Below are 26,559 nucleotides of genomic sequence, written 5' to 3' on the forward strand. Positions count from 1 at the left end.
GGTGCTCCACGCTGTCCACTCTGAATGTCTATCATAGCCAAAGTCGTAGAGGCTCTTGACAGATGAGATCTGGATTCGGCCATATCTTTCCTCTGTAAGACTCGCGTGCTCTGTCCAAGCTGTTGTATTCGGTAAGAATACGCGGAGGACAACGGTCTAGAGTGTTTGGTGAACTCACCTGCGTCTTCTGCAGCGCGGGCTGGCGATCGTTGTGTCAGTCGTAAGCACCGCTTTGGATGTTTACCGAAAGGAAGGCCGCCCAGCCCGTCGATCCATTGCGTTTGGCGTCGTGGAGACTCGACAAAGTCTTATGGGCAAAATCTACAAGACTAGTGAATTCTCGTTTGGGTCTCGCCCGTGCCTAGATATAAATACTATCTGTAGAGAAATACAGACTCGACTGGATCATCGTGCCTTTGTCTTGATGAATCGGCTATTGACTACTACCTCTGGGGACGAGTTTCGTCGAGAACACGGCGATTACCACCCGAAAGATCTCACCCTCTCCCTTGCTGTCGGAAACTATGGTTGGCTTATTCCTCGAGGAATACGTGGGGTTTAGAGGCTTCGAGATCTGCATGCTAGTTCTACATTTTTCCTGGCGCCTTGCGAATCTTTGAAGGTTGCGTCAACTACATTACAAAAGAGCGTCGGACCCCGAAATTTTACGAATGAACATGATACTGCTCAGGAACCTCTTCCCAGAAGCAATTACCAGCTTTCTTTGGTGTCGTTCAATCATTCCAGTCTCTGTGATTGCGGTGGCTTGTACGCCGGTGCGATTCCGCGCTGATTTCCCACTTCTCCTAGGATGGAATTCAAGTCTTCTTCGGCTTCCTTCAGGAATTCGTAATATTTTCCGTTGGGGATGTCTAGACTCCCATGGCTCCACCTCTTTCTTAGGACGGATGACCTCTCTCGGGCACACTTAGCTCAGCGTCCATGAGATTCATAAGTACTCTTGTTTGAATATACGCCAGACTCCAGAAGAATTCAAGTGGCTGTTACTTCGTAACGAACGAGCTCGTCAGAGGAAAACTCAGAGACTGTGCCCAAACCCCTGTGCTGGACCATCTGAGCATCTTGGTCCCGACATCGAGATAGTGAGGCCGGTTGTTATTTCGAAGAGAGGATGGGCAATCTTTACCATAGTTTTATAGCCTGTTCGTTCGTTTCCAAATCCAGAGACATATCGATATTGCTACTTGTTTGCGGTGAGAGTACAACGACGCACCTTCTCCTACAATGTCCCGAGTCAAATTGTTATTTAAGTCCTTCATGCAGCCATGGGAATATTTTTTTTCCACAATCCAGTCGGCGGGATACTGTCTTTTCCCTGTTTGTTTCAGCAGGAAGTTGGCATTGTCTGTTCTCCCCTCATTATCAGAGCGGAATGTGTTGAACTCAGACGCTTGAAAGCTCTATTCTGATTCTGCTTGCCGCCCTCTCCTGTTGATCCGCAGTGTATAGCTCAGCAACGATTCAATGGGAGCATAAAAAAGAACCCGCCACCCAGGGACTCTTGGATTGACCAAGGACTTGAAAACGTATGATGGCGAGCCCCTAGCTTTACCACTCGGGGCAAAGATGCAGTTTGTTCTCTCAGCAGCGGAAACGATCTTCCAGAGCCTTCATCTATGATGCATAGTCCCAAAGCCTGGTTTCAGTTGCAGACAGTCTCGCCGCAACAAACTCCATACCAATGGGGATGATCTGCGTTCCCACAAAGGACAACTCAGAACGTTTTTCACGGTTTTGCGTCTCGGTTCATGCAGACATGGCCACCTTGGTCAGATGGAGTCTTCTCTGACGGCTTGAGCTCCGTCAGTCGCCAGGAACCTCTCGAGCCCAAAGGCGAAGAACGTTGGCCACACGACTCCCGCTCTGACAGTAGTTATGAGCTGGTCGGAAGTTGTATATATGGACCTGGCTCTTCTGGGCGTTCTATGGAAAACGCAAGCAACAGAATCGATCGTTGTTGCAGTCTGCGTCTAACAGCGATGAAACCTGACGTTCTACAAGGGTCTCATGTCACAGTTGCTTGGCCATCATATCTCGTCTCCAAGAAAGTTATTCCGCAGGCCCTTCCTTTTACCCTCCCTTCACGGTCCGGCATTTATATCAGCTTTAATACACACATAACTATAGTTGAAGGATCGCAGACTCTGCCGAGTAACTGTTGATTCAAGAAACACGCGCGATTAGCGGTTTGCCTCAACTTGAGAAGCCCAAAAAGAGATCCCATTATCCCAAAGACATTTGTCCGATGGCTTGGGAATCATGGGTCCTGATAGCACTATTATTGGCTTTCTGAGATAGTCCCATGAGACACGAAGTACCAACAACTCCAAAACAGGGTGAATGGATGACAAGACGTTTGTTGTCCGTCATAACGATGGGTACATATTAGTCGTGTTATCATTCACTTTACGACCAACGGCCAATGCTTACAGGAGAAGCAAGCTTGGAACGCAGTTAAACCAGACCACGCGAGGACATTCAAGCCCACGGCGTCGTCACTCGAATGCATCTCCATGTGTGATATCGGAACGGCCAAGAGGGCAAATTGACTCTGTGACGAATAATCCAGCAAGAATACTCCAAAGCTAACGATAACGACCTACAGGAAGACAAGTTCTCCAAGAACAGACCGAACTGTCTTTTCATTCTGTGCAAGATATCAGCTGTGAATGGGCATACCTCTGCTGCTGAGAGAAAGCTGAGACCTCAGACCATTCCTGGTGCGTCGTCAACTTGGAAACGGGGGCTGGATCAAACCACTTATTATAGCTCACAAGAAAATTTCACAGATGGCTTGACTGGGTCGGTCCCAGGCTCACAAACTCATGCTCGGAACACAGGCAGATCAGAACGAGCGAGCACCGCTAAGCTCAAAAAAGCCTCCACGTGTCATAACAGGAGACACCTTGACGAACTATTTGCTAGGAATACGTAGACAAGGCCCAGCGACGACGACCTATAAGAAGACAACTTATTCAAGAACCACGAAGGGTCTGATCAAGGCGTCAGCGCTGCATTGCGATGCTTCTGTGAGTACTGGAGCAGAAACGGGGTCAGTCCTGTGCAATTGGTGCATACAAAAGAACGAATATAAGAACCGAACCGAATCGCTCTATATACTCGATAAGCAAGCGTCACGGGTGAGGTGATCAGGACGGGCCTCAGACTCACAAATCCCAACTGCGGAGAAGGGGACTAGACGATGAACCAAGCCTCTTTTGAAAACCAATCGAATTCCAACCGAATGTGAAGAAAGCAATGAGTTGGCGACAAATCAAACTTTATAGTAATGTCGAGGCTGGGTGAAAAGCCCTGAGTTGAGTTCCAACATGCCGAGATGCTAGGTCGGACAACCGAGATCACATTCCGATACAAGTACAAATAAACTCTGGGCTTTGGACAATGACGGACAGTGGCCACATCATCTTTAAGCCGAATTACTGATATCATCCCCTTACGCTATCAAAAGAGTGACGATGTATTTGAGATCTTGGTCGCCCTGTACTGCGTAAGGGATTACCAGCTCTGACTCCTATTTGCGGTCTAGGAGCCACAAGCTGTATAATACCAGACTCTTTCGTACTAAAACACTAACCTCAAAGACAGACGACACTTCGATAGCTCACGTGCTTCGTACTGGGAAGACAGATCTTTCAGTAACAGTCGTATATAAGTTTTCGAACATCCCTTAGACCCCCGAAGTCTACAATAACACCCACCAGATGTATCCTTTCAAGGGATCCTTTGTCAAAACCTAGAAAGTATTCGTTTCTACGGAAATCAGTCAACAGCAGGTGCGGCTAGGTACTTGAAAGTTCGCTCCAGTATCCATCCCCCTCTACGCGGCCGCCGTGGTCTCCAGTCATCCTTGACCCAGTATTCATCATAGGTCTTCGTCGATTGACGTACATCGAGCACTAGGTACTATGATTTGTGAAAATTGTGTCACCAAGACTTGCTCGACAATGAGGAGGCTATCGCCAACGAACTCATCAATCGTCTTGGGGACGTAGCCGAATTCGAAACTGCTCGCTAGACTGTGTTTCGCCATCTCCTTAATCTCTCTGGCGACTTTTCCTTTGATTTTCTCCGGGGGTGCGCTCTTGGCATTTGTGGTTGTTCTCAACAATATCCGCGTCAGAGGCCCCACGCATACAGCATCTCACATTCACGATACAACGTCGAACATCATGATTGACGTTTCAATTCATCGTATTGGGAGTCTGAAAAAAACCCATCCCCACCATTTCATGACGGGGTATCACACCAAGTAGACTAAATATAAACACCCAAATAGATATCCCAACAAACTCCCTTCGTGATCCGGGGTATATAAAAAGAAGAAATAAGAAAAAAAAGCGGAAATGATACGCCGTCCATATCACGGTCCTAAAATTGCACTTTCCCCATTTGTCGACTCAAATCCACGATGGGATCTTCATGCGCTGGTGTGTAACGCCGCCCGCCGGCTTCCTCCTCCGGCTACCCAGATTCAAGAGGTCTCCGTTTCCGGCTTCGGCCAGGTCCTCGAAATGCTGATGACCGACCGTGATGAGCTTAATGATGTTTCCGAACCCCACCGCCACAGATGCTGTGCCGACCTTGACCATAGGACCAAGCTCAGAAATGATGAGATGCGAGCCGTTCTCGAACTCCGAGTGCAACGGCTTGGTCTCATAAATCTCCTCGCGACCCAGCTCTGAGGCGACCCATACTTCCCAGTTGTCCTGAGATCTGCTAGGCCTCTTCTCTAGTCGTTGATACATCCTCCGTCGTAGCCCGCCCGTTGTTGTCGGAGACGACTCTCCACTGCTTGATCCACTGTCGTAGTTGTCCTTCCGAACGCCAACAAGGAAGCCATTGGGGAGCGCCTCCCACGTGCCAGGGTTGGCGATTTGCCGCTTCGACTCGATTGTATCGTGCCACAAAGAGCAGCTGCGGCTGGGCGGCATGCTCGTGTTGCGGAAGCAGATGACATTCCCTTCCTCCTTACAGGTGTAAGTCTGGATGATACAGTCGCCCGAGTCAGCGTGGTTGTAAGCGATGCCAAATGACACAAGTCCAACCGAGCCGCACTGCGGTTTGCGCCGCGAGGAGTGGAAACACCTGAGAGACCGCGGCTGGATTGGCTCCGTTTCAAACGTGTGGAGCAGGGTGTTGGTCTTCGCGTCGACGAGATCGACCGTCTGAGATCTGGCAACTAGAAACGAGCTAAGCGCAGAGAGCGGCACGACTTGATACGCGTCTCGATCCTCGATGGAGTGAACATCCAAGCTTTGCGAAACCCACGAGTTGTCTTGCTGATGCGTTGCAACGTGGATGCACCCCTTTCTGGATGCAGTCAGGATCGATAGTTGCTGGTTTCCGCCCGGCGCGTTCTTCTGCACCAGCGGCCGAACTGAGATGAGCGGGCTCTTGCAGATGGTAAACTCCATGGGCTCCTTTGAGCCGGGGAAGATCTGGGTCATCGTTCCGTTTCGTCGCACAATGACCAGAGGGCTCGAGTAGTCGAACGTCGGCGTGCCGAAAAAGAAACCCTCCGGTTTTTGGCCATTCAGTTCCACCGGCACTGATTTGCTCCACCGGTGCTCTTGCAAGTTCCATAGAAAGACCTTGCGAGACGATAACAGAGCCAACCAGTTGGACTTCTTGTCTGTTGCGACGGCCAAGACGGGGAAGGGATTCTCTGGCGGTGGTTCGACATCAGCGAGCGAGTAGCCAATGATGCCCGATCGAACGTCCCAAACCCGCACTGAGCGGTCGAGACCTACGGAGATGATGTGACCGTCGTAAGACGACGACATCAGAACAACGTCGAGGGCGTGTTCCTCCGGCAATGTCTCGACTGCAAGGAGAGGCTGATCGCTGAAGTCGTCATTTCGTCTGGATTCGGCATCGTCACCCCATAACAAGTAATGCATGAGAAGACGTACAGCCGACACGATGAACAGCACGGTAACTAGAAAATGCTTCAAGTGGTGGTCAATGAAGTCGTAAAGCGCTGGTAACAAGGGTCGCTCGGGCATGCGCGGGGTACGATCGGCGCCGTTGAGTACAAAGACCAGTGGATCGTAGACGCGCGCGGTGTAACTGTGGGAGTTCGGCTTGATGACGTTGATGACCTCGCGCGCGCTTTCGTGGTCTTGCAACCGAAGCCACGACGTCGGACTGCGCGCTTGATGAATGTCGACAAGCATCGCATTCTTCTGCTGGCTGAAGTTGACGGTGTCTCGACCTATCCTGAAAATTCCACGTATAAGCCTGAACATCGTGTCATTCTCGAAAAAGTGCCACTGCGCAATCAAGACAAAAGTGATCATGACGACGGTGCCGGCGATCCGAGTTGACAGAGCGATCTTTCCTTGAAGCATGGCCTCGAACCAGCTTCTTTTGAGTGGCTGCTCCTGGCCATATCGATTGTTCTTGAGCGATGCTTTGGCGAGTGCGTCACCCAGCTCTGTTCGCCGGACATCGACGCTGAGGACGGCCAGAAAGAATGTCGACAGGTAGAAAAAGTCAAACACAATTGCAACGGAAACAAAAGTGCAGAATGCGGACACGCCGGGTGAGACCACCTTGGACAGGCCCCACAGAATGAAGACGTTTTGCGCTGAACTGGCTAAAGCGATGTGTGCCGTTTCGCCAAATGCACGGCTGATTCGACTACTCGTGCTGTTTTCCGAGGGAGTCATGATGACGGAGTTGATAAGCCTGAAAATGTTCTCGAGACTCATCGAGAGAACCACGACCGGATACGCCGCTTGTGGAATCCCCGAGAGGTCGACGCGAAAAACGGCACATACCGTGAAACTCGACATTATGGAAACAACGATCTGAGCGAAGACCGTGACTATGAGGCCGACCTTGGACTTGACGGCTCGTAATTTTGAAAGGCTGAATAAGAAGTAAACCGATACCAGGCCGTATGCAAGAGCCAGTATTACCGTATCTTGCATAGAAATGGGCATGAATTGGAACTCATAGAGCTGGCTGGTCATGCTCTTGCCGTCGGCGGGATATGCGGTCCAAGTGTTTCTCATACGTGTGGCAAGTGCTTCTGCCTTTCTTTCCCATTGGCGGCCAACCGGTGAATCGCGGAGGTGAATTAGGGTGATCACCAAGGCATCCGCTGCCATTAGTTTTCGGTCCTCGAAGCGTTTTCCGCTGAAGACAATGGAGTGCCTCAGAGTCACATTGACTGAGGTAGGTTGCGTTTTCCTAGCATTCACTGTCGATAGAATGTCCGCGTCGTCGAGTATGCGCTCCGTGGAGCAGGCCCAGTACTGAAGTGGCGAATGGAAGAACCAAGACTGATTTGTGAGGCCATTGACGACATGGAAGGCATCCCGGTCTCCTGGAGCGAGATCCACGTGCGGGTCGTGGAGACGGAGGGTCGTTACGGGCCGGCGCGGGCTGAAATCTTTGGTGGGACCAAGAAGCTCATCTTGCAGTTCAAGAGCGCCAAGCAAGACATCGCGTTCCAAAGCCTGCATGTAACTGCCGTGGACCCATATGGAACGCATTATAACGTCGGGCTCGGTGCTGTTCTCCTTGAGCGGCTGCGCTGCAGTCCACACGTGGTGGGGGAGGTTGGAGGCGCCATTGCTAAGGTCGGACGTGTATAGATATGGAAATGGGTAGATGAGGATAGCGGCAACGGCCACAGAAATGATGAGTGTCGTGACGACGTGTCTCGCAGCGTATCGACCGTATCGCGCAAAGCATCGACGGAGAGGATGGTTCGGGGCAAGGACAGGAGCTTCCGTAGTTCTGAAGGGCAGTTAGTCAAGAGATGCGCGTGAGGCCGGGGCACGAGTGCGGGCGGTAGTGTAAGCGGTCCATACCCTCGCAAAGGATACAACAGATACCAAATCATCTGCGGCGACGGTTGCAAGTTGACTTGCAGCAGCTGCAGCAGAAGAAGAGGTTAAACTCGGTTGCAGAAGCGGAGGCGGCTCAGGCGAGCTTTCGAACCATCCACTGTTTATCTGCACAGAATGATGTTGGAGGCCTGCAGGAGTTGGTCGTCGCACTCATGATTCGGTTCGACGGGCAGGCTAGGCAAGGCGGCCAGACGGATGGGACATTAGCAACGGGCCGGGGGATCGTTGGTTGAGCAGGTGTGTCGAAACTGGGGAACGGAGAGGTGAAAGCTTTTGAAATCAATGCGCGCGAAGGAGGGATGTGGGCGCGGCTCTGGCAAGTAGTGTGTATTTGCGTCTGGGAGGAGACGGGGATTGGACGTGGTCGGTCGGTTCCACGTTCGTCGGTCGATCGGGTGTCGGGAGAGGGTGGAAGTGGAACGACGGCGGCGGGCACCTGCGATGGAGCCAGACGACAGAAGACAAGACTAATCCTGCTAGTCCGGACTGGCGGCTTGGAAGACGTTGCGGAAATTGTGTTAGTCGTAAGTCGGGAGGGATTCAATTGGGACGCATGTCCTTTCGTCGGTGCGCTGGTGGGTGTTGTTTGTGCCCGGCGTCTGTGGTGCGGGCGGAGCAAGTCGCAGGCGCTCAAGTCTGGGAGCAATTAATCTCGTTGGAGTTCGGCAGCTTGGGCGACGGGAGATGCGGAGAATGATATGCGGCGGCCAAGGCAGGCGTAAATTGGGACGGCTTTCGGGGGGCGACCCTGGGTTGGTAAAGCGGGAGGTCGATGGTGTTGAAAAAAGACGACGTATTTCTTTGGCAGGTGATTGGGAGCTAAGGCAAGGTCAGGTAAGGTAGTGAGTATCGATCGGTGGATGTAGAGATGTGGTAGCAAGCACGGCGTGGCGTGGCGTGGTGGTGTGGGTTGGCCGACCTGACAGGACGCTGCGGGACAGGAGAGGCAGGGCGGGTGCGATGCGAAAGTGTCCCTGTTGCAGTGTGCAGAGGGGATCGCACACCACCACCAGGAACCCCATCCAGGGGTACCGATCTACTTAGATAGGCACCTACCTCTCGTCGATTGCTCTTAGGTGACTGCCTCGCTGCATACCACCAGACCTTACGTCAGGCGGCTCAGGTGAGGCCCAGGTGCCGGCACTTCTCTCCACAGGGCGTTTTCCTCAAGTAATAGCGCCGCATATGATATCGCAGTACCTGAGGTGACTGCACCAGCTTTAGGTGGCCCAAGACAACCGACCCGACAGCACGTCGCTGGGGGCGAGGAGCATGGTACACACACACTTGTGTGGGCAGCGAACAGCGGGGAGGGCGCTGGTTGTCGGTGAGCAATGGGCACCGCACCGCACCTCAGTCCACTGAATGGTGGTGGAACCTGCCGACGGCCATGGCGTGGTGTGTCGGGGAACATGGGTTGACTTCCCTGCGAGGGTGGGCAGGAAACTTAGTGAGATGGGCCCCCCCGGGGGGAAAAGATGAGACCCGGGGACTTAGAAGATACCTCGTCTCTGCGAGAATCCAAGACCAAGACCAAGGCTTGGAGCAGGAGACGCTAGAAGCCAAGCCAGGGGCGTTTTGGCGTTGCCGCCAAGCTGGAGACGTCTTGCGTGTCTGAATGTAGTGTATGTGATGGCAGATCGCCCACTAGAGCAAGCCCCCTTCTCCCGCTTGACGCTGACACCGGCGCTGACGTCTGCAGCTCTCCTGTCCTGCTTCCTGGGGGTGTCTAAGACTTGAGACAAGACCTGAAAGGCTTCTTTCAAGCCAATAATTTGTAAAGGAGGTGCTGCCCTCCTTCTCGCGCCAACTTGACGACCTTCGTGCTGCCGCACGGCAAAAGCCCAGCCCAGCCCACCACTGATCCTCCAGGATATCCAAAGGGAAATCATGGGACGCGTGTAGCTCAGACCTCATGGCAAGCAGGGACGAGAGGAGACGTCGCCTGGACTTCGCGGGCAGCTCCAGGCGAGGTAGGGCAAATCCACGCGACGGGGAAGAAAGATAAGGTTGGAAATTGAGGGGTAGTTTGGGAACGTCCTTGGGGGGGCTATTTTGGGGGCGACAAAGTCAAAATCCAAGTTGGGGGATCCTGAGATGAAGGCCAAGCGGAGCAGCTCACGCACGAGACAAGTCAAACAGCCGCCGGCCATGCGTACCTGCTGCATCTCTGCGTGGCTTCTGGCTTCTGCTCTGCATCTCAGTTCCTTAGACTCGGAGGACGCTACCCCTCACCCTGGCCGCTTGATGCCTACCGAGGCGTGGTGGACGTACGCTTCGCGTTAGTCTGCCCCCAAAAATGCCAGTGGTGGACGAGTTTCAAACAGATGGACCAAACCTAGAAAGACTCTGGGACATTCCAGAAGGTCAAGGGGGGGTAAAAAACCAAAATGCTGCGACAGACAAATCGTGTCTCTCCCTTCGGAATGTATCAAGGTGAACAGGCACATTTTGCCCGCATCCAAGCGAGAGACATTGATAGAGAAAGAGTTCCTGTCGGCTGTTCTTGGCGCGCTCACTAGGACCGCTCGTCTTTCCAGAGCCGGAGAGACAGTAGAGAAACGGGGTGCTAGTGGTGGTGGTGCCGGTGCCGGCGCTGTCGAGGTAGTGCTGTGCGTGTCAACACGCAGGCAGCCCGAGGACAAGGAGAACATCCACCGTTTGTGTCTGCAGGAGCATTGGCGCGCAGTTCTTGAACTGATTCGTTGTTCGAGTCGTGTTCACCCCCCTCCCTTTCCTCTCAACCCCATCCTGCGCTTCCTGTCTCGTCTTCGCTTGAAGGTCAGCAAGTGTAGGGGTCTCGGGGGACCGGGCGCAACCCGCGCGGGACACACGGGGTGTTGGAAGCTCCAAGCCAGGTGTAAGTGCAAGCTGCTTGCGGTGCGTACGTGCGCACACCTCGTGGTGTATGTTGCGCGGTTTGTTCTAGCGCATTAACGGCGGCCGCGGGCTCGGGGGAAGATACGAGGGAGCAGGCTGAAGCGGGCGCATATCCTTCGAAATCCGGTCCGTCCAGCTCGGAAACGTGCCTCGGTCCATCCCCCTCGGCATGGGGGGGGATAAAGACAGACAGGACTCAACCCTGGGTGCCTGGCAAAGGTAATGCGCTGCGGACGGCTAAGCGAGCCATGTCTTAGCAATGCAGAGAGCCTGGAATCCCGTCACACTGTCGTGTGGACGGACCGAGGAGTTGAATGTGACGATTGGCACCAGCCCAGCCCAGCCGAGAGTCCCGAACGCCGATCGATATGCGCCAGTGATGGGGTTCGTGGTCATCGTGTCGTTCTGGAATGCAGGCACATGGCGAAAACGGTAGATTATGGTGATTATTCATGTCGTGTGAACTGTGGCAAGCTCAAACCGCAAGCTGAGGTGGCTTCGCACGGCCGGATTCGGTTCCAGTGTTTGGCGGTGGTGATGCTGGCTGTGATGAGACCGTGACGGCGACAGTGAATAAGAAGTCCTCCAATGCAGCATGGCTGTCGGTTAGTTCGATCGGGTTCAAATCGGAAGAATTGAATTGATGCAAGTGACACTTGTCGATGTCGGCGGTGTTGGTGTAAGGCAATTGGTGTTGGTTGCTATTGGCGGCAAGCAAGCTGTTCACCCGACGGGAATATCGTCAGGAAGGTCGGACGGAGCTTCTGCTGACGGAACAAAACATCAAAAGGAAAGGGCGGCCGACGCATACTATATAACCAAAAGGGCGACACGACCGGCATGGGCAGATCTGATCTACCACAATCTATAATTAATCAGATGGGCAATCTTGCAGCAGCTTGGGTAGCCTAAGACCAAGTCAAGTGTGATTGCATTTGCGCGAGGTGCGGTGTGTTTGCTCAAAATCACCAATGCTTCCATCATAATCAGCCCAGTTGATGCCAAAGTCAGGCCATTTCCCACCCGGTCCGCCCTTCTCATTGGCTCCGCACCGCCCTGTGCGGTTCGCACCACCAATTGAGACCCCCATCCTCCCCAAGACCCCCAGAGACCCTCGATACGATACCCGTGCTCCCACCCCCTCTTTTTCCGGGTACCCTTCGCGCGCAGAAAGCAACAGCAACAGCAGAACACCCCTGTATCTCGCGTGTTTTCCTCCGCAACAGCGTTCCCAATGTTGCATTCTTTTCTTTTTTTGCCTTTCCTGCAACTGAGCCGGCACTTCGTCTTCAGCTAGCTGTAGCCATGAACCAGTAGCCTGCCTGTTGCTGGTGATCGTAGAACCCGTGAACACTTCCCGGGGCCGCGTTTAAATGACATGACTTTGAAACCGTGAAACGCCAATAGACTCTCTCTCACCGGCACAAATAAGACCATTCCCAAAACTAAACCGAGAGCCACCTGGGAATATCGGGCAGATTTGCTGCATTACACCTTGTCCGGCTCAATTGAGGCATTCATTGAGGCATTCGTCGTAATTCTCGCTCTCCATACGAGAAAAACCCTCCTCCCATCACACCCTGTCTTAGTCATGCGACCACAACTCCATCCCAAATTCATCCTCATCACCATCGCCGGGCGTACCACCGCACTCACTCTCACATCAGGCCCGGCGCCATGGACTCAGAAATCCCGGCACCACCAGGGGACCCCCTGTCCGAGCTGATTACCACCTTCAACGAGCTCAACGGCGCCTTCATCAACGAGCTGAACGAGGAGCCGAGCCCCCTCGAGTTCATGCGCTATGTCGCCCGCAACACGCCTTTCGTCGTCCGCGGGGCTGCTTGCTCGTGGAGGTCGAACAAGACCTGGGACAAGGAGTTCCTGCTGGATGCCTTCAAGGATCAGACTGTCAATGTCGCCGTGACCCCGTTTGGGTGAGTGGTTACTTATCTGCTGTTGTTCATAGCCGAAAATCTCATCACACGACTAACACGTAAAAAAGCAACGCCGATGCGCCAACCTCCCATGACGAAGAAGTAGTCTTCGCAAAGCCCCATGAGGAACATCAAGATTTTGAAGAGTTCCTCAACTACGTGATAGATCAAGAACGAAGCAAAGACACCACCTCAGAAGTCCGCTACGCCCAGACCCGTATGTTTCTCAACCTTCATCTCATCTCACGGCTCTCGCTTCATAATCCTCACGACCCTCTCACAAACACACCACTAGCACTCAATTCTCACTCACATTAACTCCCAACCCTCATTACAAAGTCACTCATACTCACACCCTGTAACGAACCCTCCACTAACCCACTCAGAAAACGACAACCTTCGCAATGAATATCTCCCCCTCTTCAACCACGTCCCCCCCTCAGTCCCCTTCGCCCGCATCGCCCTCGACCGCGACCCGGACGCCATAAACCTCTGGATCGGCAACGCCCGCTCTGTCACAGCCCTTCACAAGGACAACTACGAAAACATCTACGTCCAGGTCCGCGGCCGCAAGCACTTCGTCCTCCTCCCGCCCCTATGCCACCCTTGCGTTAACGAGCAAAGCCTCACCCCCGCGACGTACCACCGCCGGCGTAAAGAGTCCTCCGCCGACGACCTCATCCTGGAGCTTGATTGCGACGACGGCAATGACGCGGATGGGGAGAAGGGCAAGCTATCAGATAAAGTCCCGTTTGCGACGTGGGACCCGGACTTCCCCCAGGTCAACGCCACGCCGTACTCTCACCTCGCGGAACCCGTCAGAGTCACCCTCGAACCTGGCGACATGCTCTACCTCCCTGCCATGTGGTACCACAAGGTTTCACAGTCCTGCCCAGCAGACGGCGAAGGGTTCGTGTTGGCGGTCAACTACTGGTGGGTTTCACTCCACCATGCCAAACATCAACACAGGCTCACCCTTTCATCAGGTACGATATGGAATTCAGCGGTCCCTTATACCCATTTAGCTCCTTCGTCAGAAACATCAGTCTACAAAAGTCTTCACCCTCAGCGGCAAGGCAATAAAAGAATGCTCAGGGGGCCAAACGCCATTGATATTAATAACCAGTCTCCCGGCGTGTGATTGGGTCTCGTGTTTCAGTCCCCAACACCGACCGTGTCTCCTTCGCCATATATACATTGTGGTGATATACGCTCGGATTACCTAGAGATGGTTGTCTCGCTCGCCCTCGCACACCTCAGGGCCTGTCCCCTTCTCTCCCGTCTCCCGTCATCGTAGGCAGATAAATGTCACGTAACCTGCTGGCCAGCCTGGCCCTTCAAATGGGCCCAGATAGCCCCGTTGCTCCGAAAATGAACGCCAAAGACCGCATCCGCGGAGAGTATCTCATAGTACACTTTTTTCCCCGCCCTTTGCCCAAAAGTTTCGTCTCCATTCCCTTACCCGGCCTCGGTTGGTATGCATATAATATAAACGCAAAGACGGATCCAAGGGGTATGCATGTGTGAAGAGAACAAATGAGAGACGACGATCAATCACCGTCGACGACTGCCCCTCGCAAAAAACGACTCTAGAAGTTGAGTTCCTACTCCCGCAATGCAACCTGCCCCCATGAACATGCACGAGGGCGCAATGCAGACAGCCCACCCATCCACCAAAAAAAAAACCCCGGAAAGAAGCGATCAGGATTAGTTGAGGAATCCCTTGCACGCCGCCGTACCGCAAAGACAGGGAATGCGGTCCAAACTGCCGATCTCACGTTCGAATTTGTAGTCGTATGTCAGTTCCTCGTCTGCGGGGATGTTAGCATATTCCTCAAACCACGAATCAGAACAATACTCACGCTGTGCAATGTCCCGGAGAGCATAAATAACGATTCGTTTGCTTCCATCCACCTTAATGATCTTGGCCGTACAGTTGGGCATGCAGCTGTGGTTGATGAATCGAGCAATACCGCCCTTCTTGGTCGCATCAATGACGGTATTATCGTCGATGCGGAACAAGTAACTGCTGCCCATGCCGCTCTTGAGGTAGCGCTTCTCCCGAATCTCCGAGATGGACTGTCTGACTTGTTCGCCCACGTACTCGATAATCATGTCATCCTTGTTGATGTTCTCTTCCGTATAGAGACCCCAGTTGTGGATGGCAGATCTAGCAAATTTGACTGGCTTCTTCCGCTTCTTAAGCTGGTTGAATTTGAAGGCATCAGAGTCGCCCGACATCTTCTTCTCGTCCTGAAGAGCTGACACGTGGCGACGGTTGTTTGCACGATTAGCTCTCGAGTTGCCCTTGGCGACGACCTTTTCAGCGACAGCAAGCCTGCTGGCCTCAACCGCCGCATCCTTGCCATCCTTCTTGTACTTCGCCTGCCGTGCCTCTCTTTGTTTCTGGACCTTGATGTGATGAGGCAGGTATTTGGACTTTTCGGCGTTAAGAATCTTCTTGACACCTTCGGTTCGTGCGGAACCGGTGGAATTAGAGACGTAGTAGCCTTCAATACCAACCGCACGATCGATAGACCCGTCCTTTGAGTTGAGTTCTCGTACCCTGTTGCGCCGCCAAAGCCAAAGAAGCGGGTCCCCCAGATCTGCCCCTCCAAACCTTTTGCTGAGCCTGGCCAAGTCTGGCATATCCGCAGCTGACAAGGACAACTCTTGCATGGTTGCAATATCCAGCTTGAAGTCGGTAGGCAGATCAAGAGCGCGTCTCGGCGTCGTTGAGTACAGGGTGAAATCTACAGCAGCAACAGGCTCGTCCTCCCTCTTTGCTGCTAATGCTGGTGCTGGCTCTGGCTCTGGCTTCACCTCCTCCACCGGGGTCTTCGCGGGGACCGGCTCTTCCTCTTCTGTTTCTGCAACCGACTGTGCTTGCTGTTGCTTTTTCAGAGCCTCACGTTCCTCGAACAGTTGTTTCTTTGATTTCTTCTTTGACTTCAACTTCTTCGCCGAAGCTTTGGTTGAGAGGGCTGGGGTTTCGGAGCGAGTCTCGCTTCGCACATCAGCCATGTCGACATCAGGCGTGGCTTCCTCGGATATTTCATGAACTGGCAAGTCGGGCTCCATGTTATCCAGCGTGACCCCAAAGAGTTCCTCGTCGGACTTCTTATGGCGCTTAACTGCTGACCGAAGCTCAAGGTCCAGTTTCCTCTTCTTGGTCGAGGTCAGTCCATCAACAACCGCAAAGCTTGCCTCGGTCATGGAGTCTTCCTCCGCAGGGCCCCACGAAGCAAAGTCTTCTCTGGATACATCATCGTCTGTACTCATGCGACTGCGCGGCCGAGAATCAGGCTCTTCCGTGTCCCTTGCGACAGACTCTCTGACCTCAACTTCTTCGTCGGATTCGACATCGCTATCGTAGCTCTTCAGTCGATGGTGCAGTGACCTGAAAGCACCGCGGCTTTGAGGAGCACGCTTGCGCGAGAAGGGATCCATAAACCCAACATTATTACGAGCTCCGTGTCCTGTGGCCTTGGCTTTACGAATACGGGGTAGGGAGGATATCTCTAGACGGCCGGTACGACGCTCGATGGGATCTGCTCCCGAGTTGGGAGTAGCACCACCAGGACTCTCGTCACCTGCATCTACGGTAACCGACGGGACAGAACCAGCCGGATCTCTGAGACCGAGTTTCTGGCGCATCGCGACATGATTGGAAGGGTTGAGGAAATTCGTCAAAGTAGGAGCGGCAACCCGTGATCTGATGTGCTTGATCAGATGCTCTGCCAGTTCTCTGGCAACAACATCGCAAGCTTCCATGACAGGGTCAAAGTTCTTAGCTCTTTGTCGCTTTTCCTCTTCCAGATCTGCTTCCTCTTCGCGACGGCGGCGATCCTTATCCTCTCGCAATCGCTGATCGGTTCGACGCTTTCGTTCGGGGCTAGGGGTTCGTCGTGAGCGCGGAGCTGGGGCTGCCGACTCAGAGTCTCGAGATGAGTTCTGCGGGAGGTAGAGCTGCATAACCATATTGTATGTGAACAGGTCGGTGTGATTAGCAGCTCTATAGCACTTCATGGCTTCATTTCGACCGTGGAAGGTGTTCGGAAAGACAATAAAGTAGCCTGTTCTGTCGATGCGAATTTCGTCAAAAGCGAAAGCCTTGAGGCGCTTCTTCATGTGCGGAATTGTCGTAACCATGACGGGCACATGTTCGTGCGCAACAAACACATACGGGTCGTTTTCGAGTTGCTTCGCGATAGCCTTATCCTCTATAGCGACATGCCCCTTTGGCTGACTTGGCACCCAGGGAGGGACACCAGCCACTGCTTGCCGATGGGACGAGGGGCCCTTTGGCGCCAATGGTGGTGGACCAAGAACCTTTTCGGGCACATTAACCCGCGGGCCTGTTGGAGGCGCCTTTGAAGCAGTGTGTACAGTGTGTACATCTTGGGATGCACGCTCTCTTCTCAAGGCTTCTTCAAGCATGCTAGCGCTTTTCTTGCCCTCGGGGTCATACTCGACTCGTATTTGGTTCGCCTCAATTCGCTGCCCGTGCATAGCTTTCACAGCGCGGCGCGCGGCATCAATTGCTCTGATCGGGTTGAGCCTCGAGCGACCGGGATGCGCATCCTTGTATCGAAACGTCGCAAAGCCAAGATAGCTGCCTGTCTCAGGATGCATCTTGTTGCTGCTCTCTGCAATGTCTCCAAATGTCGCGAAAGCTGCCGTCACCTTGGAAAAGGTGATGAGAGGATTGAAGCCAGTCACGACGATCTGTGTTGGTGGGCCAGGCCCAAGCGAGGTTTTCGAGTCGTACGGATACGGCTTGAGATTATACGGCGACTGTCGCAGTCGAGACTTTGGAAGGTGGAAGTCGGTGTTGATATAGCCCAATCGCCCGCCTTTAGCGAGGCGAGGGTCTGGAGGGGGGGTGTCATCTTCCTACTCAGTTTATTAGCCATAGCTCTCACTCAAAAGATGACGCCCCCCCTCCATGGGCGGATATGTTATGTTTGTACGTACCAATCCAAACTCCTTGTATATCGGCTTGGCACTTTTCTTATTGTGCTTCGACAGGGTCCGGTCGTTAAATGGATCATATGTGCATTTGATGCCTTTCGTGGTTCGAGAAAGATCTCGCGCAGGAGTGCGCTCAATGGGTGAGGGCTCCGGGAGCGAGCCGTTCAGGCGGGATAATGGGGTATTGCGGGAGGCCGATGCCTCATCCCGATCGATGGTTTGTGCGTGGACCATGTTCGTCTTCGGCAGGCCAGCATTTCCCGAGTATGAAGGTGATTCTATTGAGGTGAGCGGCGTGCCGCTGGTGGTGGGTATATGAGATGAGCCGTTCGGGGCGGCCTGTCGCGCAGAGGTGCTGAAGACGGAGGAAGAGCCAGTGCTCGCGTAAGAGCTCGCAGATCCAACGGCGTTGAGTGTATCTCCTAAAGGCGACTCATGGCCATCGGCCGGCTGTTGAGAGGAGTCGGAGAGTAGGCCATCAGTACCAGATGGCGCTCGGGCGCTTGTGCCGTTGAGCGAAGCGGTAGCACCACTTTTCTGGCCAACAAGCAGGCCACTGGTAGCAGGAGTATCTTGTGTCTTGGCCTTGGCCTTTTCTCTCTCGGTGGCCCTGTCCCTGGCAGCACGTGGTGCGGCAGGAAAGAATTGCGCGAAGCTCGCCGACGGTTGGCGGGTCATCGTGAGGTGTATCTGTCTCTACCACTCCCGCCTGCGACCGACCATCGTCTCTTGCGTGTCGGATGCTTCAGAGGGCAGAGGGCATCGCTGGAGACAACAGCTGCAGGAGCGTGGCGGGAGACAGATGCGCGATGTTGAGGTTCACGCGACCGAGGAGGAGTCGACACCGACACGGGCGGTTGGCGGCTGGCGGGCTAGCAAGGGGGGCAATAGCCCAACTGCGTCATCCAAGGATGGAGATACCCAGTCGCGAATGGTTCGGCTTCGACGCAGTCAATCTGCGAAGGTCGTAGATGGAAGCGGTGTGCCGTGCGATGCGATCGACGAAAGGCGAGGGCGGGAAAAAAATAGAGCAGTGAGGTCAGAAAGTTGGAGGTTGAAGAGTGTCCAAACTCTTTCAGGGATGCGATTTAGCGGAGACCAGCACGGAACAAGGCGAGGGAGAGCACCGTTGCAGCATGGGTATCCGTAAACTGCTTTGGTTCAGGCACCTCTGGCGGGTGGTAGAGTCAAGGTACTGCTCACCGCATTCCTGTCGCCAGGTACACTCGAATACCTCCAAGTGGACTGGTGGACACTGGTTGGCAGCTGGCACGTGACAAAATTCGGGTCCCGACGCGTAGAACCTTTTGCGCGTTTCTCACCAAAGATACAGGGGTGTCAAAGAAGCTACCCCGTCACTTTGGCGTCATGAGCCAATGAGAGAATTCGGCTTAATTGTTCAAGATAATTCCCAAGACTATCATTGTTTACTGCTCAACAGTCTATCAATTCGTGTGAGCCCCCAAGTAGCTAACTGGAATCAACCAATACATTCCGGTAAGGTAGAGCCAAACAGGCCAGCAACTAAAATAGAAGCAGCTAAGACTTCGCGTCCAAAGGATATGGGCCCTCTTTCGTCTGCCACCTCCCTGCAGCAAAGTCATTCATGGGTTTAACAAAGTAAATACATTCATACAAGCCTTGGCTGCCTGCCATTCGGCCTCTTCAATCTTTCCTGTAGTCGTGATATTGTAGGCTCACGATGCCATCCAAACGCCTTCTAGTCCGTAACCATTCCATAAAGTTTTACAAGTGAGGGTAATCCTGTCCAAACGCCAACCAAGAGACCAGTGTCTACAAGTTCAAGTTCATCTCGAACTCATCATCTTCAAAGTCCTCGTTCTTGGGACCAGCATTTCCGAGGACATCGTTCTCGTCGTCTCCGGCCGGATCAAAGATGGAGAGGAACTGGAGGCGGCCAAGTTCCTCAGCGTCCTCGGCGTGTCCGTCCGGCTTCTTTGGGGATGCCTCACGTCGGACGACAGTCTTCCGGGGAACAAGTGTGGTGACATCCATTGACGCAGGTCGCGCTCCTGCGGCAGGCCTGGCTCGTCCACTGACGAAGGACGAGGCCGAACGACCCTTGTTGTAGCCAATGGTACTTCTGGAGGCCGCTTCGCCAACGGCACTCTCTGCGTTGGAGGACTTGGAGGCCAGAGCTGCTCTGGCAGGCCTAGTGCGGGGAATAATAGACGAGAGGGGTCTTCTGGCCGTGGTGGTGGGCTCAACGGGCTTCCTCTGCTTGATGGTAGAGCCGGTGGCCATCGACAAAGCGGATGCAGCCCTTCGAGAGGCGATGGTAGGAGGATACTTGCCTCCCACAGTCTTCTTTGCAACGGCTGGATTGGGGGCAGGGGCGGGAGCCTTCCTGCGGCCAAAAGCTGCCGTCTCGGGGACGTCAGCAACGGACCAGTCCATCTCTTGGATGTCCCGGAGAATACGGTCGTCGGTCTCCTTCAGGGCCTTCTTGAGCTTCTGTTGCTGCTGTCTGTCCTGAAGTCTGACACCGTCCTCGCCCATAGGGTTGTAGAAGTGGTTGTAGTAGCCCTTGAGCAAGTTCTCTGGCTTCAGCCCCTCGAAAGTCAAGTCTCCCTCAATAATGTCAGACTGGTAGGGCAAGTCTTTGGCCGGGGGCGGCGCATATTCCACGTCAGGCTCATCCGCAGGGCCAGCTTGGTCGTTTCGCACCTCGAGCTTGAGGGGAGCAGCGCCGGGAGACCGCTGCTTCAGCTTCTTGGTGGTCGTGGGCTTCGTCTGGGTCTTCTCAAAGTCCTTGACAATGTCCTTCACTCCGGTGTTCTGGGTGCTCTTTGCCTTTGCGTTGGTGGTTTTGTTTCCAAGTGGCGCCCGAGCACGTGTCTCTGCCAAAACATCAGTCTCTTTCTTTTCCTAAGACAGTCATCTCAGAGGCATACCGGAGGGAGTGACGAGGTTCTGCTTCTTGGCGGTGCCCTGAATAGGTCCGTTCGCATTGGACTTGGGTGCAAGCACCGACTTGCCTGCGTTGACGGCATTCTCATCATTGAGGGGAATTTTCAAAGGCGTCTTCGGGTATCGGGCTCCAGGGGTCTTGGGAGCCATTTGGCTCTTTCCGGGGGCAAGTCGAGCAGCCTGGGCCGCGTTGACGGCGTTCTCGTCTCGGATCGACAACATTGTCCCTAGAGCCAGATGGCGGAGTTGTCGATAGTTGGATGCGCTCGTAGTTTCGCTGCGGTGGTGAGTGTTGTCGTCGTGTGCCGTCTATCGTGGTATTGTCATCACCTGTCTTGTCGTTCGTTCGAGACTATTGCGTCGTCAAGAGGCGAATGGGGGGGCTAAACGGATTTGTCTGTTTGGTGGCGTTGACCGGGAAACGAAGCGCAGAAGCTCAGACCTAGCGTCCACGCCATGAATGAGAGTGTCCAGTGCTCTCGGCTCTCACAATGGAATGAATGCCACCGCCGCACCGCGACCTGCACCGTGCCACAGAACCCCACTCCACCTGACCCGACCCCACCGCCCGTGCCAGAGCTAATCCAATTGCAGCTGCCTTTGAGCGTGTGAAGATCAGGCCTGGCTGTCCACTCAGCAGGAATTGCTTGCCCCTGGCACCGGCGCTGGCTGGGGCTGCTGGCACGCTGAGGGTGGTCCGCCACGGGTCGCAGCTGGAGCGAACTTGCATGTAGAGGGGCAGTTATTTCAACACCTCACACCCTTTCCTCCCGCTTCCATCCCCCGACAGTTGCGATTCCACGTTCCCCGATCACGTCTCATTCCCAACTACAACAAACTGCTTATCGCATTCTTCTTGCACCGAACTCAACCTCCCTCAACCACCACAAAGTCTTTCGCAGCTCAACACCATCACCATGGATCGCATCAAGGAGGTAAGTCTTCCCCTCACGTCCGAGCCCCACCATGCTGCCACCGGCGGTCTGGAGGGGTAAGATGTCGCCTCCCGAAAGCTGCCGTGAGATCATTGCTGACGACGTCTCTCTTTTACCTCTCAACAGAAGATGAACTCCCTCCGTCTGGAGGCCGACGAGTCTGCCGCCAAGGTTGAGGAGCTCCAGGCCAGAGTCAAGACGCTCGAGCAGGAGAACCTGGCCAAGGAGCAGGAGATCACCTCCCTCCAGCACAAGAACGGCCTGCTCGAGGGCGAGGTCGAGAAGCTTGAGACTGCAGTTAAGGACTTCAAGAAGGCTGCCGACGAGAGCGCTGGTACTGGCACACAAAACGAGACTCTTCAGCGAAGACTCCAGCTCCTCGAGGAGGAGGCCGAGGAGGCGGACAAGACCCTTCGCGAAGCCAACGAGAAGTACGTTCTGGACCCTGTCATCGAACCGTCCAAATATCCCCCCCCCCTTTTCCCTAGTCTTCAACCACCCCCCGACCGACCCCCCTTTCGTGTTCATTAAAACCCGCCCCACCGATGAATCTCGTTGCTTACACCGTCTTTTTCCACAGGCTCCGACAAACCGACGTCAAGGCCGGCCACTTCGAGCGCAAGGTCCAGGCTCTCGAGTCGGAGCGCGACCAGTGGGAGTCCAAGTACGAGGAGATGTCCAAGAAGTACACCCAAGTCCAGAAGGAGCTCGAGGACTTCCAGAACGAGATTGGCAACATCTAAGCCTGTGTCTCTCACGGGGGAGTCAATTCGTGCAAGGCTTTTTCGTTGTGATAGATTTCTGGCCTGGAACACCTCGCTTGGGGGACCTGAGCAAGCGATCCCGATAGCGGTGGATTGCAAGTGACGGGACGTTTTGCGACCGAGTTATAGCAGCCTTGTTTTTACTCCTTTTTTTGTAACCCCCGTCAACAAGAGTCCTGTTCTGCCTGAAATGCCTCGGTCTATGAAAGTCTCGAGGAGAAAACACAAGCATCTCGTCGAACCACGCTGGGCGTGTGAGGTATCTTATTGGCAGCTTCTGAACCACAAATCCGAGTTTATACCCTCCTTATTTCTTGAACTTGGCCTTCTTCTTGGCCTTCAGCTTCCTGTCGCCAACTTGTCTCTCCAGCTTTGACTCGTAGCGAAACTTGGGCTTCTTTGGCCTGTCCTTAAACGTCTTCTTCTTCGCCGCCGGCTTGTCCGCTGCAGGATTTTCTGTCTTGTCCTTGTCTTCGTCATTCGCTTCCTCGTCGCTGTCTTGGTTGAGCTTCTCGAGACCGTCTCGTGTGACGGCGATGGCCTCAACCTTGACCGTGGTATACCGATCTTCGTCTATGTACTCGTCTTCGTAGTCCACGATGTCTGTCTGCGCCGCTTGCTCCTTGCCCTGGTCTTCAATGCCGTCCCACTCTTCAAAGTCTGAAATTTCCTGGTCGTTGTCTGAGTCCGCGGCCTGCGCCTCTTGGAGCAGTGCGTTGACGGCCTTGACATGCTCCTCGACTTCCTTTTGCCGTTCTTGCTTTACCTGTGATTGCCTCGTATTAGCGACATTCACCTGAAACGAGGCAACGATGACCAAGACAGATCCTTACCTGTTTTCTCATCTCGATCTTCTCCTCCCTCGCCTTCTTGGCCGCCTGCTCCTGCGCAAACTTTACGCGCTGCAGCTTGCGCTTGTGAAAACCGGTCAAGTAATCCTGCCGCGCATCGAAATCGAAGTTGACCTCCTCGACCGCGGACTCGGCCTTGCGCTTCTTGGGCGGCGGCGGCAGCGCGGACTTTTTCGGTCGGGGTCTGGCGAACATGGTTGGTTTGTGGTGGTGGTGTTGCTGTTTCTGAAATCGGGGTGTGCAGTCGCGGATTCGTTCGTGGTGGTGGTCTTGGACCTTGGACTGAAATTTTTAGAGCGGCGAACTTGCAGCCTTGCAGGTGCCCGGGTTGGGCTGGGGGAGGGACCCTGCCGCTGCGGCCTCTGTAGGGTCCACTGATGCGGGCCAAGCCGAGGAGCTAAATGCGCTGGAGGGACCTCGCTCGACCTGCATCTGTCAGTGAGACCAGGTGACATCGGCATTGGTTTACTGGATTCTGCCCCTGTCGGAAGTCTTTCAGCGTTGGCCGATGTAAGGCAACCGTTTGCCTGTACAAGCTGGGAAACGGATCAAGCTATCAATGGCAATCGTATTGTTTCAATTCATACCGTATCATTCCGTGTCCAGACCAAAGAACTAATAGCAAGACGGACAGTTGTACTTTATTCCTGAATTTACTGAGCCTTTTGTAAAGGAACTTCGATCAGATTTGAAGTATCCTTCGTACTTCATTTTTGTACAGCTCAACTCACCAAGACGGTGTCACACAATTCGATCGTGAAGGAATGCTATTGAGCCCTACCTTGGTCTTCTGTTTATGCAATCAACTGCTGCACACTCTCCTGTCTTGCGACCACCCTCACAACAACCAGGAAGCTCAGATATCTATCTGGGCTACATCTCTATGTTGAAAGGGAATTTGCCCCTGACGAGGCCATATCTAGAAGTACAGACAAGAAAACAAACCGCTTCGAGAACAAAACAACACATTTATCGAGACAAAGAAAGAACGAAACAGAGACACGATGATATCCAGGCTTGATGCATGTAGCCGAGTCTACAGATGTATCATAGTACGACCAAATATGCATCTATCAGATTGCTGCGGATCATGATTACGTAAAGCTCAAACGTTCGAAGCTCAGGTAAGGTACCTTGGCCATGCGTCGTCCTGCAGCCAGCGTACGTCCAGCAGCACTACGAAGACATCGCATCGAAGACCAGGCTCATCTTCGAACAGCAATCCCCCAAACAGCCAGCCATGCGTCTTTCAAGAACAGCAGGCCTGATGGCCTTCTGCGCCACGGCGCAAGCCTTCACCGACTCCTCTCCCTTCGTCATGCTCTCGACCGCAGAGTACGTCCCCGAACAACATCCGCCCCTCGACTCGACATCATGCTAACCCATCGATCTCTCCAGCTTCGCGAAGTCCGCCTCCAACGCCGCCCAGCTCCAGACCGAGTCCCAGGTCCTCGAGTCCGTTCAGGACCTCCTCTCCTCCTGCCCGACCGACCGCTACCTCGTCGTCTCCCAGCCAAACGCCAACGCGGCCGACATTCGCGGCCCTGACGGCGGCGACTGCCGCTCCCCAAACCTCTGCCGCGCAATCTCTTCCAAGGATATCCGCGGCGTGTACAGCGTTGCAGAGGTCGTAGGCGAGGTCAAGGTCGACAGCGTCGCCGAGTACCTCCACAAGGCGTGCGGCAGCAAGAAGATCGAGATCGACCAGACGAGGCTCGCGCCCCTTGGCCGCGACGCCAGCGAGAGAGCCTCCACGCTCGCCGACAACGACCACGTCCTCGGCCAGAGCCTCGAGAAGTTGCGCAAGGCCTCCGACTCGTACACTGTCATCTACCTCGCCAGCCCGTCTGAGCCAACTTACCAGGCCGAGTTCCCCGAGGAGCCCCTTCACGCCGAGCTGAAGCGTCACGAGGCCAGCCTGTTGCAGGTCCGCAAGGACAAGAACGAGACCAAGTGGGAGAAGCTACCCCTGTTCGAGAAATACGTCTTCTTCTCTCCTGGTACGTCTCGTCTTTGGATTTGGTGGACCAAAGAAATGCTAATGTATATGCAGGCATCTTCCACGCCCTGGTGGCAGCCATCGTCCTCTTCTCCATTCTCGGCGTTGGCATCAACGCCCTCGCCAGTCTCGACATCCCCTACGGATCTTTCGAGAAGGAGATGGGTCCCGCCGCCCAGAAGAAGAACATCTAGATGTATACCACCCACGCGCGATCGGGAACCTCAAACGTTTTCACGGCGCTCGTATCGCGGCATGTATTTTCTTTTTGACATCATGGGAGTTTACTTGGTAGGCATGTTTAAAGCAAGGGGAAGGAACGTCACAGGTCCACAGCTGGATCGAACCGAAATGATTAGAGCAATGGCTGTCGGGGTTCGTTAGTGAGTGACCTCGTCGTTGTTCCGCGAATGGCATGAATGTATTCTATAAAATGGACTTTTTTCTTGTTCTCTTTGCAGCCGCCTCCCAAGTTTTCATGATGTGAAACTCCGTAAACGCCTGTTGGCCGTATCTAGTCCGCGGCCACCGCAATCATGGGTCTTCAAAACGTTCCTCCCCCGTTCCGTCATGCCGCGAAGCCAAAATGACTCATTCAACGTCCTTTCGCCCTCATCTTCCTTGCCGTTCATCATGCAATACGCTTAGACAAGGTGGCTTGGCAACAAGAAGTTGGCGATACCTTCGCGGATGGCGTACTCGTGCCCACAGTTGCCGCAGACCAGCTTGCCCTCCATGATCTGCGTCTCCATGAGCAGGTGGTGCAGGTCCTTGAGCATCTTCTCGTCGCCTTGGAGCTGCTCAGCTGAGGGGGGCTCAGCAGGAAGTTCGGGGAAGCCCAGCTGTGAGTAGTGGTCAGCGCATTGCTCATTCATTTAATCGTGTATGAGGTTTTTTCAGCAGTGTCCGAAACGGTCGTCGCCGGCGCGTGTGCTCAACGCAACCCTGCTACCATAGTGTGACTGTGGAGACAAAAAAACAGAACAGACGGGACAGAATCTGTCTACTTTGGGACCCAGGTGTAAAAGAACAAAAGTAAAGAACAATATGTAAACTTACCTCAGTCGCATTCGTTCGCAGTGCGGCCCAGTCTAAGCGGGGCAGGACGTTGAGTAGCAGCTGGGGGTTGACCTCGATGTCGTCTTCCACCAGCTCTGCGTCCTTGGGGTGGAGGGGAAACGAGGCCGCCGAGACCTTGCAGGCCTTGGCCGCGCAAGTCAAGAAGTTGAGACTGAGAAGCTTCATTTTGGGCAGGTGCAGGAGTGACTTTTGCAGCGAAATCTTGTCTGCTTCTCGTTGCGCTTGTCTGAGTCGAAGTTTTAGGCACGGGAAATTTTTGGGCGACCCCACACGTGATGCACTTTCGCATGTGGGCGTCCCAGCT

General features: G+C 54.0%; 8 protein-coding genes across 8 annotated transcripts; 3 read left to right on the plus strand and 5 right to left on the minus strand.

Moving 5' to 3' along the window:
• Positions 1-4,439: 4,439 nt before the first annotated feature.
• Positions 4,440-7,897, minus strand: scp1 (Sterol regulatory element-binding protein cleavage-activating protein; the record flags this gene model as incomplete). The annotated part of the gene is made up of 2 exons (XM_032033797.1): positions 4,440-7,791; positions 7,866-7,897. 2 exons carry the CDS (start codon positions 7,895-7,897, stop codon positions 4,440-4,442), a joined length of 3,384 nt encoding a protein of 1,127 aa, XP_031887131.1.
• A 4,564-nt stretch (positions 7,898-12,461) lies between these two features.
• Jmjd7 (JmjC domain-containing protein 7) lies at positions 12,462-13,804 on the plus strand (the record flags this gene model as incomplete). The annotated part of the gene is made up of 4 exons (XM_032033796.1): positions 12,462-12,721; positions 12,790-12,938; positions 13,108-13,654; positions 13,708-13,804. The coding sequence occupies 4 exons, from the start codon at positions 12,462-12,464 to the stop codon at positions 13,802-13,804; spliced, it is 1,053 nt and encodes a 350-aa protein (XP_031887130.1).
• Positions 13,805-14,428: 624 nt separating this feature from the next.
• Positions 14,429-18,373, minus strand: SET1 (Histone-lysine N-methyltransferase, H3 lysine-4 specific; the record flags this gene model as incomplete). Its single annotated transcript, XM_032033795.1, has 3 exons — positions 14,429-14,532; positions 14,584-17,617; positions 17,699-18,373. 3 exons carry the CDS (start codon positions 18,371-18,373, stop codon positions 14,429-14,431), a joined length of 3,813 nt encoding a protein of 1,270 aa, XP_031887133.1.
• Positions 18,374-19,489: 1,116 nt separating this feature from the next.
• Positions 19,490-20,848, minus strand: CGGC5_v003641 (uncharacterized protein; the record flags this gene model as incomplete). Its single annotated transcript, XM_032033794.1, has 2 exons — positions 19,490-20,556; positions 20,611-20,848. 2 exons carry the CDS (start codon positions 20,846-20,848, stop codon positions 19,490-19,492), a joined length of 1,305 nt encoding a protein of 434 aa, XP_031887132.1.
• Positions 20,849-21,543: 695 nt separating this feature from the next.
• TPM2 (Tropomyosin-2) lies at positions 21,544-22,304 on the plus strand (the record flags this gene model as incomplete). The annotated part of the gene is made up of 3 exons (XM_032033792.1): positions 21,544-21,561; positions 21,688-21,992; positions 22,142-22,304. 3 exons carry the CDS (start codon positions 21,544-21,546, stop codon positions 22,302-22,304), a joined length of 486 nt encoding a protein of 161 aa, XP_031886967.1.
• A 328-nt stretch (positions 22,305-22,632) lies between these two features.
• On the minus strand, positions 22,633-23,371 carry RRP17 (Ribosomal RNA-processing protein 17; the record flags this gene model as incomplete). The annotated part of the gene is made up of 2 exons (XM_032033791.1): positions 22,633-23,091; positions 23,159-23,371. The coding sequence occupies 2 exons, from the start codon at positions 23,369-23,371 to the stop codon at positions 22,633-22,635; spliced, it is 672 nt and encodes a 223-aa protein (XP_031886968.1).
• Positions 23,372-24,416: 1,045 nt separating this feature from the next.
• Positions 24,417-25,369, plus strand: CGGC5_v003644 (uncharacterized protein; the record flags this gene model as incomplete). The annotated part of the gene is made up of 3 exons (XM_032033790.1): positions 24,417-24,511; positions 24,575-25,176; positions 25,230-25,369. The coding sequence occupies 3 exons, from the start codon at positions 24,417-24,419 to the stop codon at positions 25,367-25,369; spliced, it is 837 nt and encodes a 278-aa protein (XP_031886975.1).
• Positions 25,370-25,819: 450 nt separating this feature from the next.
• rmt-1 (Multifunctional methyltransferase subunit trm112) lies at positions 25,820-26,420 on the minus strand (the record flags this gene model as incomplete). The annotated part of the gene is made up of 2 exons (XM_032033789.1): positions 25,820-26,017; positions 26,235-26,420. 2 exons carry the CDS (start codon positions 26,418-26,420, stop codon positions 25,820-25,822), a joined length of 384 nt encoding a protein of 127 aa, XP_031886976.1.
• Between the last annotated feature and the right edge of the window lie 139 nt (positions 26,421-26,559).

This window comes from Colletotrichum fructicola (assembly GCF_000319635.2).
Source record: "Colletotrichum fructicola Nara gc5 chromosome Unknown KSG_Nara_v1_contig02, whole genome shotgun sequence".
NCBI lineage: Eukaryota > Fungi > Ascomycota > Sordariomycetes > Glomerellales > Glomerellaceae > Colletotrichum > Colletotrichum fructicola.